We start from the raw sequence: 16,404 nt of genomic DNA, 5'->3' as shown, positions 1-16,404 counted from the left end.
TACCAGGTAGTGTGTTGTAGAGTAAGGTGTCGTTGGTCTGTGCTATTTTGTTAATGTGTGTGTTTTGCCCCCTAATTTGTGTGTAGCCAGTAAGGGACTATGTGTGTCTGCACAGCCCCTCCTGTGGACCTCCACGATGGTTGTGTCCATGTGTCCCTGAAGCCAGGGCTCCCTCTTCCGCTCTGGCCAGGGCCACATCCCCAGGGATCCAGCGGAACCAGAGTTTTACGTGGGTGCCTTGGGGCTCCTCCAGCAACTAATGGGAACAACAGATACCATGTCTCCCCACCTCTGCCCCATGTGTCCAGGAGGCTCTGTGGGATTGCGAATGTCACCACCATAGCATCTGGTTGATTTTTTTAATAGGTACATTCGGGAGCCAGGCCTGTCTTGCCCCCTAGAGATGAATGAGGAACCTCAGGTTGGATTCTTTCCTGCCAGGTTCTGAAGCCTCATACGCCCTCTTATTACGTCCTGCTCACAGTGGCAGGACAAGGGCGAATTACCACTCTCTCACTTGACAGCAGCATCGATTCCTCCTGTGAAGGCCAGGGTCTCCAGGTGAGGATCATCTCTCATTACCCTGGACCCCAGTTCCAGAGGCCTGGCACAGTTTGCAGGAGCTTAGAACACGCTTGTTGAATGATATGAATATGCCATACGGTGGGGCTTTGTCGCTGTGATTCAGTGCCAGGCCTGGGCGTCTAGTGACCTGGGGGTAGTCCTCAAGGATCAAACCCACGCGGCTTCCTGCAACCCGTCAAGCGAGGACTACCCCCTGAGTTGTACTAGAAGGGCCCACTTGCTCTTGCACCTCAGCCATACCTGGCAGGACGGCTGTGCCTGACCTTCTGCAGGTCACCCCTCTGGGAGGCACTGCCCACAAGGCAAACGGCAACACTCAAGCGATGGTGACTGCTTCATCCAGAGGTACTCGATCCACAGCTAAATGGACCCTTTTTGCAGGCGACGCACCAAAGGGGAGGCCCATTCATCTCTTCCCTGGAGATTGGCATCGCCCTCCTGATGGTCGGGGCCATCTCTCACCTGACATCCTCACCCCCTAGAGATATTCCTTCTGAAACCCTCCATTCCCTTTCCTCTCATCCCCCTTCCCTTGGGTACATTAAACCACCCAAGGGTGAGTCTAGTTCCCAGGGCCAGCGCCAATCCTTGCCGCCCTTTGTCTGGTGCAGCTGGGGACAGGTTGAACGGTGCTGTCCTAGGGACTGAGCATAAAGGTCTCTCAAAAATCTACATACTACTCTAGTCCTATAGCAAGTAAGCACCTTCACCCCAGACAAAGCTCCTGTCACCTGAGTCACCCCCTTGAGCCCCTGGTCTGGTCCACACATGTGAACCTAGACCCTTTAATTTAGAGGATGGCCCTAATCTCGTCACGTGCGGCTTGGGCTATGGTGCTCAGGCCCTGTATAATCCCACTCTCTGGGGAGGCCATAGGTCAGTTTCAAGTTCACTGGAGTGCTAGTTGAGACAGGATTCTGGGCAACATGTTGTTTTGTTTATTATTATTATTCAGGTTGTGGTGCGCGTCGTGACCTGCTCAGTCCAGCTACTGCATTGAGCCACTAGATTGTGCATTGCACTCACTGGCCTGGCAACAGAGGCAAGATTCTCAACTTAACAATAATAACTAATAATAATAATAATAATAATAATAATAATTGCCATATGGCCAAATTTTTTTCCAGTCTCTGAGCGCCAGCTTCCTCATCTTTCCAACTGAGGGCCTTCACCTGGGCTAAGTGTTAAGTCAGAAAACCCCTATTCAGAGGTTGGCCAGACTTAGAGGTTAAGTCAGAAAGCCTCTATTCAGAGTTCCCTGACCTGGTAATGCCGGGGAGCATTGGCTGCTGTCACCTGCCAGCTCCCACCCCACCCAACACTTGTAGACCAAGCATCACTAATTTTTGCAGCTGCTGTGATAAATGGCACTGTCGGCAAAATGACATCTTTCTAATCTGCTACAAGACAGATGGGTCCCCGAGCTCCCGCAGCCTCCCAAGAGCGAGCCCAGGCCAGCCTTGTTGAGAGGATGGGCAGACGCAAAGCTCAGGGCCTGGGGGCGGGTGGGATGGAGAGGGGACCTCAGGGCCCAGAGTCAAGGACATCCCTAGTGGGGTTTACCACAGGTTCTTTTCTAAATATTTAGTTGTATGTGTGCATCTAAAAATATTCCAAAGAATATTATATGCTCTGTTCCTTTCTGTCCAAAGTTAGGTCTTCAATTTTCTTTTCTCTCCCTTCCTTCCTTCCTTCCTTCCTTCCTTCCTTCCTTCCTTCCTTCCTTCCTCTCTCTCTCTCTCTCTCTCTCTTTCTTTCTTTCTTTCTTCTTTCTTTTTTTTAAAAACAGAGTCTTGCTCTGTCTCCCAGGCTGGAGTGCAGTGGTACGATCACAGCTCACTGCAGCCTCCACCTCCTGGGCTCCAGCGATCCTCCCACCTCAGCCTCCCAAGTAGCTGAGATGACAGGTGCCTGCCACCATGCCTGGCTTATTTTTGCATTTTTAGTAGAGACAGGGTCTTGCCATGTTGTCAAGACTGGTCTTGAACTCCTGGCTTCAAGTGATCTGCCCACCTCGGCCTCCCAAAATGCGTGGATTATAGGCTTGAGCCACCATACCCAGCCTCAATTTTTGCTTTAAATTAAAACCTGGAAACTGTTCAGGTTTACAAGGTTGAGCCATTAGACACTGATTCTGAGGCGGTGCTCTCTTCCCGTCTCCCTCTGCTCTGTGGAAGAGTGTGCCTCTGCCTGAGCCATCGGGTGTGGGGGCTCTTCTCACCCCCCCCCACCTCACTTCCACTCCATGGCTCCCACCCTCCCTCCCCGCCCCTCTGCTGACCTCAGCCACATCCCCTCCATGCCTCTCACTGGCCTTGGGCTGCCAGGTCAAAGTAGAACTCCCCTCACACCTTCCTGTGTCCAGGAGTAGAGGTGAATTGAGGCTCTGGATGCCAAGAACGGAGGAAGGACAAATGTCGGCCCTAGAGACCCTCGCCTCCTCAAGACCAACAGGAGCTGGCGCCTGTCCGCCCAGCAGCAGCAAAGCCAGAGCAGGTGGGGACCTGGGTGGGTGGGCACAGGCCTGGGCTTCAAGACTGAGGCAACGCTGCCCCCTCCTGGCTTATTCATGGCTGTTCCTCTGACAAGCACTGCCTGGCTAAGCTGTTGAGGCTGGGGACATAGTGAGTGACTCTCCAAAACAGCATGTGACAAGCTGACCCTTCCCTGCAGTCTGCCCAGCTGAGAGCTGCCTCCTGCTCTGCCCATCCTGTCCGAGCTTCTCTCACTGCCTGAAGCATCTTCCGGCCCTCAAGCGTTCAGGGCAAAGCCCGAGGCCCCTCCCAGCTGCCCACCATGTAGCCCCGGGTAGCAGCCCCACCCCTTGCACCCCAGGCCCCTGCTGCTCTGTGTCTCCCCAGTTCCCTGTCACTGTCCCTTCTGGGGCACCTGCATGCTTTGCTCTCACCTTGAACCCCACCTTTGCCCTTCCCAGCACACTGTCTCCCCTTCTCCTCTTGGGCCCCTCCCCAAGGAAACTCCCCTCTTCCCGACTCCCAACCACAGGGACCCCCCAGCTCCTGCCCGCACCCCCACCTGCCCTGCCCCTGTCCCAGGGCCTGCCCCCTGTCAGTAACTCAGACTGGGGATTTGATCTGAACCGGGTCAGCGGTGTCCACCTCAGGAACCAGATGACTGCTGGCTTTAGACAGGGTGTCTGTCACCACCCCAGTACCCAGTTAAGAAAACTGAGGCCTGGAAAGGATCAAGGACTTGCCCAAAGTCTCCTATTACATCAAAATAGCGGAGACAAAACCAGGACACAAAACCCAGAGCTCTCCTTGGATCAGTCTCTGATTGAATAGAAACCAAGCCATGCTCTGAACACATTCCAGTCAGCAGGCACAGCGAGGGCTCAGAGCAGCAGGCAGGACAGGCATGCAGGGTGTCCAGAAGCCCCTGAGGGACTGCAGGCCTCAGAACAGAGGACGGGGGCCCAGCTCCCCCAGCAGCAGACCCTCTGAGTGTCCCTGCATGCCCATGGGGCAAGTGAACCTCTGATTTCTGGGTAAGGGAGGGCTGGGCCAGACTGGGGGTGACCCAGCCTCAGTGGCCTCGGGCCAGAGCCAGTGCTACCTCCTCAGCCCCATCTGCATCAGCTTTTCCTGTAGGAGGCTGTGAGCCCTGATGGTCCCCCAGTGCTGAGAGGGGCCGGATCTGGGGCTGGGATCCCCACCTTCCTGGTGAGGGGGTGGTCTCCAAGTATTTCAGGCCCGGGGACCCTCCTGCCTTCCTCCCTCACTGCTTCTGCCCATCATTCCGGTGCACAGCTCTTCAGGAAAACAAGCCACCCCGCACCCCACCAGGTCACAAGTCACTTCAATTTGTTCCAAATGCTCCCTTCCCTCCAGCTCTGACAGAGACCCAGCTTGCCCCAGGAGGTGGCCCTCGGCCCTCTCCGAAGCTAACTGCTCCGTCATTCATATCTCTCGTGCCTCAGAGTCCACAGTGGGATGAGTTTCCGTCCACCTTAGTCCCCATACTGTGCCCTCCCCATCAAATGCACCTCTGGGGCCCTGGCATCCAGGTGTGTCCTCCTTCAGCTCCTCAGGGCTGCCCTAAGTCCCTACTCGTAAACCTAGCAGCCATGGCTCGAGGCTACCTCCACCTCACCCCAACTCCTGATAGCTCGGGCCTCCCCAGGGACCACCACCAAAGCCCTGGCCTCCCTGTTCCCAGACCTCCTCAGGTGCAAATCACTCCACTCCACTCCCTTGTAGCCTGGTCCCCCTCTGCAATCCTGAGCTTCCCACCACCTCCTGCAGCACTGACCACCGGTCTCCCTGGGAGGCCATCCCCTGCACCCCATTGCTAAGACCCCAGTGCTGACCCTGTACTCCCTCCACTTCCTCCTTGTCCTTCAGGACCCTCCAGCCTTCACTACCCTCCTCATCCAGCCCTTTTCCTGGAACATCCAAGCCCTGCGTCCCCCAGGTCTGCCTTGTCCATCTGCAACCGGCAGCTAAAGCTGCCAGAGACAGTCTCATGGCTGGAACCCTGGACCTGCCCTCCTCGCCACCTGCCACCCACCCCCACCTCTGGGCAGCCTGCCCTCCCTGTCTGTCCCACCCCCAGGGATCATCTCCCATGAGGAGCATGAGAGGTGGCTTATGCTCCTCTCTTTGCCTGGCGGTCCCTCCAGTCCCCCTGTCCACCTGCCCCATCAGGCTGGGCTCTGACGAGCACCCCCAACCAGAGCCTCAAACTGCCACGTGTTTCGCCATCGGCTCCCACTTCCCACCTGGGACACTGTGGACTGCACCCCTCTCCTTGGACTTGCGCCTCTTATCTGGCCCCCTCCTGTCACACTCTATATATCCTAGGTCCCCTCCATCTATTCAAAACCATTCCCCCAGCCCACACGCTTCTCTGTCACCACCTGTCTCTCTCTGCCCAGCCCAGAGACCACCTTCCCACAGAGGCGTTTTCTGGTCATCTGTATTATCACCTCCCTCTCACACTTGACTTAGCCGAGCCCACTGCTCCACCCGAACCAGGCCTAACTCCATGCCTGCTGCCTGCAGGTGGCAGCTGCTTCCAAGGGACACTCTTTATCCTCTAATGCATGACCTCTCAGCAGCACTGGCCCCAAATGCCAGCCCCGCCTCCCTCATGCTGCTCCTCCTGCTGGCTTGAGGACCCCCTCTTCCTTTCCTCCTGTCTCTCGGCTGCCCCTACACCGGCTTTCTTCCTGGCTTCCTTCCTCAACCTGACCTTTCCATGTTGGTGTATGCTTATTCATTGCAAAGAGGAAACAGTAACTTTACAGGGGAGAGGCCTGGCAGGCATCACCTCAACCAAGTGATACGAGTCAACATCCCGATGATGGGATGTTGTGCCTCTTTTTTTTTTTTTTTGGAGAGAGTCTTGCTCAGTCACCCAGGCTGCAGGTTGCTGATTGCAGCAGTATGATCTTGGCTCACTGCAACCTCCACTTCCTCAGTTCAAGTGATTCTCTTGCCTCAGCATCCTGAGTAGCTGGGATTACAGGCACCTACTACCATGCCCAGCTAATTTTTGTGCTTTTAGTAGTGATGGGGTTTCATCATGTTGGCCAGGCTGGTCTTGAACTCCTGACATCAGGTGATCCACCCTCCTCGGCTTCCCAAAGTGCTGGGATTATAGGTGTGAGCCATTGCACCCGGCCTGATGTGTGTCTCTTGATAGGCTGCGTGAGAAGGGTACGGCATTACTTCCTGGATGTTCATGCTAAGATGCAGAACCTGAATCTAATCATGAGGAAACCAGACAAACTCAAACCAAAATTCACCTGCAAAAGAACTGGCCTGTGCCTGTCAAAAATGGCAACATCACAGAAGACAACGAAACACTGAAGAACCGTGCCAGATGAACAGACACTCAGAAGAAAGGATAAATAAATGCAATGTGGAAGCCGGGGTTTTCTTTTGCCATAAAGCATACTGTTGGGAACATTGAAAAGCTGAGGAGAAAAAACTCTCTGGCTTAGTTCAAAGTATTGTACCAATGTTAATTTTCTGATTTTGATAATTGCACTCCAGGTATGAAAGAGAAGGTCCTAGGCCAGGAACAGAGGCTCATGCCCGTAATCCCAGCACTTTGGGAGGCCAAGTTTGGCAGATCACCTGAGGTCGGAAGTTTGAGATCAGCCTGAGCAACGTGAAGAAACCCCGTCTCTACTAAAAATGTAAAATTAGCCAGGAGTGGTGGCACATGCCTGTAATCCCAGCTACTTGGGAGGCTGAGACTTGAGAATCGCTTGAACCTGGAAGACAGAGATTGCAGTGAGCCAAGATCGCGCCATTGCACTCCAGCCTGGGCAACATGAGCGAAACTCCAACTCAAAAATAGAAAAAGAAAAAAAGAAAGAGAAAGTTCTGTTCTTACGAAATACTCACTGCTTGAGCCCAGGGGTTTGAGACCAGCCTGGGAAACACAGTGAGACCCTGTCACTACCAAAAAAGAAAAAAAAAAAAAAAAAAAAAGCCAGGCATGGTGGTGTGTTCTTGTAATCCCATCTACTCAAGCAGGAAGCTCGCTGGAGTGGGAGTTCAATGCTGCGGTGAGCTATGATGGCACCACAACACACCAACTTGGGCAACAGAGCAAGACCCTGTCTCATTAAAAAAACAAATAAAAAGGAAATGCACATGGAAATATTTAGGGATAAAGGAGCATTATGTCTGCAACTTACTTTCCAATGGTTCAGAAAAAATATATATACATATAGAGAAAAGAATTTAAAATGTGGTAAATGATGAACATTTGGGAAATCTAGGTGGAGTATGTGGGAAATATTTGTAATCATCTTGCCACTTTTATCTAAGACTCAAATTGTGTCAAAATAAATGTTTTAAAGAAGAGACGTTGATGTCTCAGGGCTCAATGCTGGGTCTTCCTCTCATTTTGTACCATGCTCCTCTCTCCCGGGCAGTCTCATCTCTTGTTGCTTTGATTCCTTTATCAATACCCCAGCAATCCCGAAGTATAACTTCCTCTGGCTAGACCTTCTTAGGAGCATTAGGCTCACATATACCACAGCCTGCACAGTGTCACTTGGGTTTCTCAGAAGCACCTCAATTCAATGTGCCCCAAGATTTCCATCTCATAAGATGCCCACCCAGTCCCCATCCATCTCAATCCATGACACTTCCAAGTGTCCAAGCCAGAAACCTGGGCTTGTCCTGCACACCTCCCTCATCCTGACTCCCGCAGCCAACCAATCACCAAGTCACTTTGGGGAGCCTGTAAGTTCCCCCAAAACAGGGTCCTGTGTTATTTGCCTGTGTCCCCAGCCCCCAGCATCAGCATAGTGTCTGACAGATGGTCTGTCCTTAGGAAATACTTGTTGAATGAATGAATTTGTTGATCAAGGAAGAGTCCCAGGCACATGTTGGGCCTGACTCAGTGGAGTGCCATCTACAACTCTGCCCGTATCAGTTATCTTTTGCTGCATAACAAATTAGTCTCAAAATCTAATCTCTTAAAACAGCAATCTCCTTCTGTTGCACACAGTTTCTGTGGGTTGGAAGTTTAAAAGTGACTTTGCTGGGTGGGTCTGGCTCAAGGTCTCTCAGTAGGTAGCAGTCAAGATGTCAGTAGAGGTTGTATTCATCTGAAGGTTTGATTGAGGCTGGCAGATCCCCTTCCAAGATGGCTCATTCGCATGGTGAGTTGGTGCTTTCTGCTGGCAAGAGGCCTCAGTTCTTCTTCACATTGGCACCTCCACATGCTGCTTAAATGCTCTCAGATTATGGTGGCTGCAATCAGAAGAGAGCAAGGCAGAAGCTGCCATGTCTTTTCTGACCTCATCTTGGACGTCACCCCATCATTTCTGCAACACCCTATTGGCTGCACAGGTCAGCTGTATTCAACATGAAAGGGAGCTACCCAAGGGCATGAATGCCAGAAGGTGAGGCTCACCGAGGGCCATCCCGGAGGTTGGCTACCACAAGGCTTTTCACTGTGCAAGGACAACAGCCAATGGGGCCAGTAGGGGCTGAACTCCAACCTGTGTATTCTTGTGTAGGGTGGCGTCCCCACTAAAGCTCCACACAGGCTAACAGCAGGCCCGCCAGCTTGCTCCAGCTGTCTCTTGGTTGTCAGTTTTGCCTCTTCTCCAAGGGACTCAGGGGAGTCATGCAGACAGCAGGACCCTGGCATAAAAATCATCATAACCACCAGGTCTTCAGAGTTTATAAAGCTCCGGCGCCATCATCCAAGCACCTCAGTGACTGTACATTTTACGGATGAGGAAAGTGGGACAGAAAGATGAAGTGACTTGTCTGGGGCCACATAAGAAAAGGCTTGGCAGGACCAGGCTCCTGGCTCCTGGCTTCTGACCCCACATTCTTTCCACTGCCCTACCCAGTGGCCAGCTCAGACCCACATCCCCTGACATCTACTGCAAGCCTCATTCCCAGCCCTAAGCAGATATTTCTCACCCTTCTTCTGGGAGTCCCAACCCAGCCCTCAAGCAAATATATTCACAAATTTTTCATCCAGGTGGGGACTGTCCACTCTTCTTCCAAGAGGCTCTGTCTGGCAGCCAGCTGTCCACTGGGGCAGCACACCAAGGGTTAACAGCAGGAACTAATATTTAGAAACAGCACAACCCCAGAGGAGTCAGCTGTGGCCAGCTGGTCACAGCCACTGAAGCCACCAGGCTTTGTGAACATGGTATGGAAGATGAGTGCCTGCTCCTGGAAAGCAAAGGCTCCGAGAGGGTCCTTCACCACCCCCGGCCCTTGTCCTCCCAGCACGGCTTGTGCGTGGATCAGAGTCCAGGGCAAAGCCCTCCACTGGCCTCCCTTCCACACCTGGCTCCTGAGGGTGGCAAACATAACTTTTCAGCTCCTGAACTGAAATTGTTGGGACTGGCTGCTCCTGCCCCTCCTGAGCCTGGCTGCCTGTACTTGGAGGACCCCTATGTGTGCCTCTGCCAGAAGCAGGATCAGCACCACTCCTAACAGAGGCCCCAGGTCAAAGGCCCAGGCCCAGGGCCCACTGCCGTGGAGCTCTTGGCCACAAAACTGCAGGGCCACTGAGCCAGTGCCTAAAGCCCATGCCCTCTTGCACAGTAGTGGCCTAGGTTCTGTGACCTTCATGGCAGAGGGCCAATTCCCTGAGGGCAGGCCCTGGGCAGCAGGAGCACAGCCCTGCTTAGGCACCACCCCATCTAGGGCACAGGCACACACCATTTACCAGCAAGCTGGCTTTGGCCACAGGCTCCTTGGGTGGGGCCCAGGTGACCAGGGTGCAAAACACCCTGGCCAAGGGTGGGGCCAAACCACAGCCACTGCCCAGAGCGGGGACTCTTATTCCAAGAACCAAGAAGGGTAGGAGTGAGCAGCAGCGCCTGGCCACATGCTTGGTTGAATCTGCTGGCAGGGAGGTGGGTATTACCGGGCCCTCTGTTGTCTTCTTCTCCTAGAACAATTGGAGAAATGGAGGCAGCACATACCACAGGTCACTGTAGCTTCACAGAAGTTTGAATCTTCTTTCGCCCCTGGGTGGGAACATCCTTCTTCCTTCTTCTAAGTGTGTTCTAAGCCTCCTTCTTTCCTCCTCCCTCCCACCCTGTCCCCTGTCCCATGCTTGGCTGGGGAAGCATGGACACCTCCTGACCCAGCTAGGCAGGCCCCAGGTGAAACTTGGAGAGCTACGGAGATCAGGACTCCAGGGAATCTTTTGAAAGAGAAGTCAACGTGCGTGAAGGAGGGCTAGGAGGGCTTGCTGGAGGAAGGTGAGATGTGGCCAGGGAGCTAGGGGCAGTCAGGGATGGCCACCAACTGGCCAAGCAAAGTTATGGCAAAGGTTGGAAGGCAGAAGAGAGAAGGCCTGAGCCAGACCTGAGGATGCCAGAGAGGCCCAGGTCAGCTCTGCTCAGCACTGAGGCCTCGGGGGAGCTTGCTGAGGAGCTGGAGAGGGGACAGTTGAGGAGCAGGCACGGCTGGTCCAGCAGCCTTTGTTCCGAGACAGTGGGAGGCGGTCAGGGGTCAGTTTCAAAGGCACACAGGGGCCTCGACTTTCTGCCAGTCTGTCTGGCGTGATGCTGCCCAGCATTGGTCCAGAGTTCCAGCCCTAGGTTACGGCTGAGCAAAGGCCAGGCCTGTGTGCGCTGGAGCGGCAGCATCCCTTTTTCACTGAGAGCCTCAGTTTCCTCATCTGGAAGCTGGGACACTGTCAGCCAACACATACACTTCCCAATGTTGTCAAGAGAGCAGGTGAATGTTTTGTGAACTGGGAAGCCCCAGCAGAGATGCGCCAGCCGGGTTACTGCCGCTGTGCTGGTTGCCGTTATTTTCCAGGCCTGTTTCTCTGCCCAGCTAGCAACAAGGCAGCAGGGGAGGCTCCCAGCTAATCCAGACTTGAATCTCAGCTGTGGGCGGGAGCGCCCTGTCTGGAGGCTCCATAGACACCTGTGTAGGTGGGGAGCAGGGAAGATGGGAAGGGGGAAGGGAAGGGGAGATGGGGCCAGTTCGGATCTTCACCCAAATTTTTGATTCATAGAGCAAAAATCCTTCTGTCTTATTTTTTCATTCCTGAAAAGAAAGCTCTTTCCCTCCAAACACAGTCTTCCAAGCAGATCCCCCAACCCCAGCCCCATAGCTGGTCAGTAATTAGCCCCTAATGAGGACCCGGTGTCCTGCTGACTTGAGGAGAAGGAAAAACAAGGGACAGCCAGGCGCGGTGGCTCACGCCTGTAATCCCAGCACTTTGGGAGACTGAGGCAGGCAGATCACGAGGTCACGAATTCAAGACCAACTTGGTCAACATGGTGAAACCCCGTCTCTACTAAAAATACAAAAATTAGCCTGGCATGGTGGCACACACCTGTAATCCCAGCTACTCAGGAGGCTGAGGCAGGAGAATCCCTTGAACCCGGGAGGTGGAGGTTGCAGTGAGCCAAGATTGCGCCAATACACTCCAGCCTGGGCAACAGGGCCTAGCACAGCCTCCATCCCAGGCCTCCTAGGGCACCTGGATGGAAGCTCTTAGGTTTGCCAAAATCCCTACAGAACAGCAGCAATTGGTTCCTTAGTCAACTACAACAGGCATTTATTGCACACCTACTGTATGCAGCAGCCTCTGGAGGAGAAAGTTCAAGCTTTACAACAAGGGAGGTGATATGTGTAAAGCTGTATGTAAACCATGACTCACAGGGAATGTGCAGGATGACAGAGGCAGAAGAGAAAGGATAAGCATTTCTTGAGCACCTACTGTATGCCAGGCCCTGGGATAGGGACTTCAGGCACATTGAAGCATTTAATCCTCATTAACCCAATTTTACAAATGAGGAAACTGCCACAGAGAGGTGAGGGGACTTGTTCAAGGTTTGACAGCCAAGTAGAGGAGCTGGGATTTGAACCCAGTTCTCTCTGATTTCAAGACCAATACTCATAACCCCCACACGGACCAGGCACCATCACACCTGAGCACCGTACTTAGGGTCAAAGACCTGGCCCCATTTCTCAGCAGCTATGTAGACTAGCTCCAGTCCCTTAATCTCTTTCAGCCTCAGTTTCTTCATCTGCAAAATAGGCCTCAGTTTTGTTGCAAAGTATGAAGTGCTGTACACATTGTGGGACTGTTACTGGTCAAAGGGAGGAGCTGAGAAGAGGGTGTAAGGTGGGGTTGGGCTGGAGATGGGCTGGAGCAGACAGACAGAGGGACCTGCATGGAGAAAGTAAACCAAGGCCTGGTAACATTGGGACTGGACAGAGAACAGGCAGAGCCTCTAGGCACCGGAAGCTACAATAACATTGTCCTTTCTCCTGTTTGGGACTAGGCTGATGTTGCTGCCTGGAAGGGAGCCAGCAGAAGGGCCCCAGCCTGAAGCTGTTAGGTAGGAGCTAAATCCAGGGCCAGATTTCCCAGAGGCAGCCTCGGGAAGTTGAAACACCCAGAATCAGGGGTCAGGAGGCCTGGGCTTCTGGCCCCAGATTGGATCTACTTTCCACCTGGAGTCTTGTAAGAGCCATTTTCAGCTTGAGCTGCACTTTCATCCTCCATGCAATGGGAGAGGGGATGCTCATCACCCACCTTGCAAGGTTATTTTGAGGCAAATGTCATGGCGGGACTGAGAATTCTTCGCCCTGTAAGGAAATTCAGACATCTCTCCTTTACAGACAGGGAGACTGAGGTGAGGCCCTTCCAGGTAGAGAAGGTCAGTGTTGCACCCATGGGCAGTGCCCCACAGGACCTCGGGCGGTGCCTCTGGAGTCTGGAGAAGTTCCCAGGGGGCCTCCGAGGCAAAGCAGCCCAAAAGCAGCCTATGGCCGGTGTCTGTCCTTCGTCCTAAGGCTGGATTGTGCCTGTGGATGGGTCTCCTGAACTCCCGCAAAGGCAGAAAGGAGGGAAGTGGGGGCTGGCCCAGCTCATGCCTCCTCCCTGAGGGGGTCTCCCGGGCTTGGCTCTCGGGGCCAGAGTTCAGGGTATCTGGGCCTCTCTATGACTTTGTTCCCAGTCTTTAGGGTAGGGCTGGGGGCTGGCCCAGCTGTAAGGGCCCCCCTCACCCCTGCCCCGGAGAGGAGCAGCCCCGCACGGGCCCTTTAAGAAGGTTGAGGGTGGGGGCAGGTGGGGGAGCCCAAGCCTGAAACCCGAGCGGGCGCGCGGGTCTGCGCCTGCCCCGCCCCCGGAGTTAAGTGCGCGGACACCCGGAGCCGGCCCGCGCCCAGGAGCAGAGCCGCTGGCTCCACTCAGCTCCCAGCTTCCAGGACTCCGCTGGCTCCTCGCAAGTCCTGCCGCCCAGCCCGCCAGGATGCAGTCGGGGCGGCGGCCCCCACCTCCAGCCCCCGCCCTGGCCTTGGCTTTGACCCTGGCTATGTTGGCCAGACTTGCATCCACCGGTGAGTGAGGGTCCTGAGACCCCGACCCAACCTGGCAGAACTAGAGGGGTTCCTCCGGGAGGGAAAAACTACAGGAGGAGCCAGAAGTGGCCCATAGATCGGGAGTCAAGCAGGCTGCACTTCTCCCACCACTGGCTGGGGTCGCCAGGGGTTCAATCCTGGGGTGGACACAGGACCCTGCTATCTCAGATTATGGGGTTTCTAGCTAGCCAAGGCTGTCCAGTTAGGGGCAGGGACAGGCACCCCAGGCATGGATTGTCTAGGGTGTGGCTTTGCCCGTTTGGATTGTCGGAGACACCAGTGGGGCCACCCCAATGCTGGGCAGGCTTTGTTTGCCAGGCAAGTTTGGGGTGACTATGTTGGGGTCCAAAGGGACCCGGCGACAGTGATAAGTGGGTCCTCCAGCCTCAGATGCCCCGGGCCAGGAACGGGGAGAACAAGGCAGGAAACGAGGAAGGAGCCACCCTGCCCTCCCCTGTGAGGAGCCCCCACACACACCCCTCCAGCTGCCCCCCAGCTCTGCCCCTTCTCCCCTCCCTTTGCTCCTGTTCAGATCTGTCTGTCTATCGGCCACCTCCCCTCTTCCTTCTCTCCTCCTCTTCCTCCTCCTGTTGGTGACAGGCAGGACCCCCCACCCACCACCCACTCTCAGCCTCCTAGAGGCAGAGCCGGTGCCCCTCAGATACACTGTGCCCCAGCGGGGGCTTGTCCTACAGATAGCCCTGGACCACCCCCTGCCACACCTCCTCATCCCAGCACTGATGCCTGACCCAGCAGAGGCTGAATGGAAGTTTGCTTTCAGAGAAGTGCTGGGATATATCCCCTCTCTGTCTCGATGCCAGAAACCCCACCATGACAGCATTCTTCCTTCAGCGAAGGCAGCTCTACTTATGCCATAGGAACTGTGGCCTTAGGGCCCATCCATCATCACTACCCATGTGTGATTCAGCGCTTCAGCTACACCTTCGAGATCATTCCCAAGAGCAGCATGGAGTCAAGGAAGGGCCTGAGTCTCCTTCACGAGGGCCCAGGCCACACCCTTCTCCCCTTCAGATGGAGAAGCCAGCTCTAAAAGAGGTCATCACATGGTTCCCAGAAGGGAAGTGAGTCAAGGGAGGACCCCCCGGGGTGAATCAGGGCTGGATCCCCAGGCTCCCTGTTCCTGCAGGGACCGGATCCCCTGAGATCTCAGGGCCTGAGGGATGGGCTGGGCGGCCAGGGAGATGGGAAGGGAGCATCCAAGGTGACCAGGGCAGTCAGCTCATCCAGGCCCCAGCCTCCAGCCAAGGAGGGATTCCAGTACCCCACCTCCTTGCACTTCAACTGAGAGCCATTCTCAAATACCTTCTTAGCCCTGACAGCATGCAGGCATGGTGCTAGGCTCAGGGGCACAGGATATTGAAAGGCTGAACTGAGACTCATTCAGGAGGCAGAAAGGCAAATTAAATCTCAAACAGCAAAGATCTGGATGAAAAGTACAGAGGGGAGAAAATCAGGGGCAAGCTGGGGAGGGACACAGACTCGAGAAAACTGTTCTAGAGCCAAGTGTAACGGAGCCTCCCTCCCTACGCCTGCCCACCCAGGCAGGACAAGAAGGGCCTTTTAGTGCTGCCCGCCTTGGGGACTGGGGTGGGCCACGCCAGGTGGGCCAGGCGGCTGTCGATGATGGCAGGAGGGGAGTGGGGTGCATGTGGAGCTCATGGAGGAAGTGTATAGGCTATGTCTGGGAACTGGGCATGCTGCCCAGGAGAGGCGGGCGGGGAGGGGAGTTGGAAATAGCCCTGATGTCCACACTTACTGGCGCACACAGATGTGGGCACACACACGTGCACATGGCCACTCTCACAGACCTGGACAAGGTGGCCGGGACTAGGAGCCCGGGACAGAGGCTACTGCCTCTGTCTCCAAGTTCCCCACCTTAACGACCTGGGCCAGTGGCGCTTACAGGGAAGGAAGTGAGCACAGGATGGGGACGGGGTGCCACCTGAGCTGTGTCTTCTATTCAAGGCCAGGAGCAAATGAACAAGGGGCCTCTGGGTCTGGGACTGGAGCCTGATCCCTCCCTGGTCCCTCTGCTCCTTCACTGCCTTTCCCCTGACTCCCGCCCCATCCAGCTCTCCTCTTGCCTCCAACATGCCCTCCTCCCCAGCATATGTCAGTTCAATAGAGCCTTGTAGAGAGAGCTAAGACTCTTCCTCCAGCTGCAGGATTAGGGCAGGTTTCAAATTTACTATATTACCATTCCTACTGAGTTTGTATGAGGATTTTTTGAATGAACTGAATTTGTATGAACAATTTTGTACTTGGCTCCTCTGTGGGGCAAGGGTTCCTAGCTCTCTCCGCTTCTCTGGAGGGTCCGTAACTCCAAACAGGAGATGATAGAGCTGTCTTATCGCTGCACTCATACCAGCGGTACGAGCTGGGTGTCCCATGTCCCAGGGTGCGCACTAACCATGTTGTTAGTCATGCAGCCCCACAGCAGCCCTGCAGTTCAGGAAAGTCACTGCAGCCTCAACCTCCCAGGCTCAAGTGATCTTCCCACCTCAGCCTTCTGAGTAGCTGGGACCTCAGGCATGTGCCACCACACCAGGGTAATTATTTTTTGCAGAGATGAGGTCTCACTATGTTGCCCAGGCTGGTCTCGAACTCCTGGGCTGAAGCAAGCCTCCCACCTGGGCCTCCCAAAGTGCTGGGATTACAGGTGTGAGCCACCATATCTATCTAACATTCCCATTTTACAGATGAGGAAACTGAGGCTCAGAGAAAAGAAGGGACTGCCTCAGGTCTCTCTTTGGGCACACAGGCCGTGGTGTTCTCACTCACCCCAACAGCAGTGAGCTTCCCCACATCATGCCAGGTGGACAGCCACCCACCAGTGGGCTCAGGCCCCAGTAAGGGAAAGAGAGAGGTCTGTGGGGACAGGCAGCTCCCTGAGGACTCCAGATGTTTGTTCTTGTGTCCCCATCCCCACCAGCCAGCGTTTTCTCCC

The 16,404-nt window shown here is 54.7% G+C and overlaps 1 protein-coding gene across 1 annotated transcript in view; it reads left to right on the top strand.

Moving 5' to 3' along the window:
• The first annotated feature begins 13,217 nt into the window (after positions 1-13,217).
• The window catches only part of CSPG4 (chondroitin sulfate proteoglycan 4), a 32,383-nt gene continuing 29,196 nt past the window's right edge, over positions 13,218-16,404 (top strand). The window contains 1 exon segment of the mRNA XM_017854782.1: positions 13,218-13,415. Coding sequence (XP_017710271.1) covers positions 13,328-13,415 — 88 coding nt within the window. The 5' untranslated portion in view covers positions 13,218-13,327.

The sequence above is a fragment of the Rhinopithecus bieti genome, unplaced genomic scaffold (assembly GCF_001698545.2).
Source record: "Rhinopithecus bieti isolate Rb0 unplaced genomic scaffold, ASM169854v2 scaffold_39856, whole genome shotgun sequence".
NCBI lineage: Eukaryota > Metazoa > Chordata > Mammalia > Primates > Cercopithecidae > Rhinopithecus > Rhinopithecus bieti.
The sequence above is the reverse complement of the archived record's forward strand: the minus strand, read 5'-3'. Positions and strand labels throughout refer to the sequence as shown.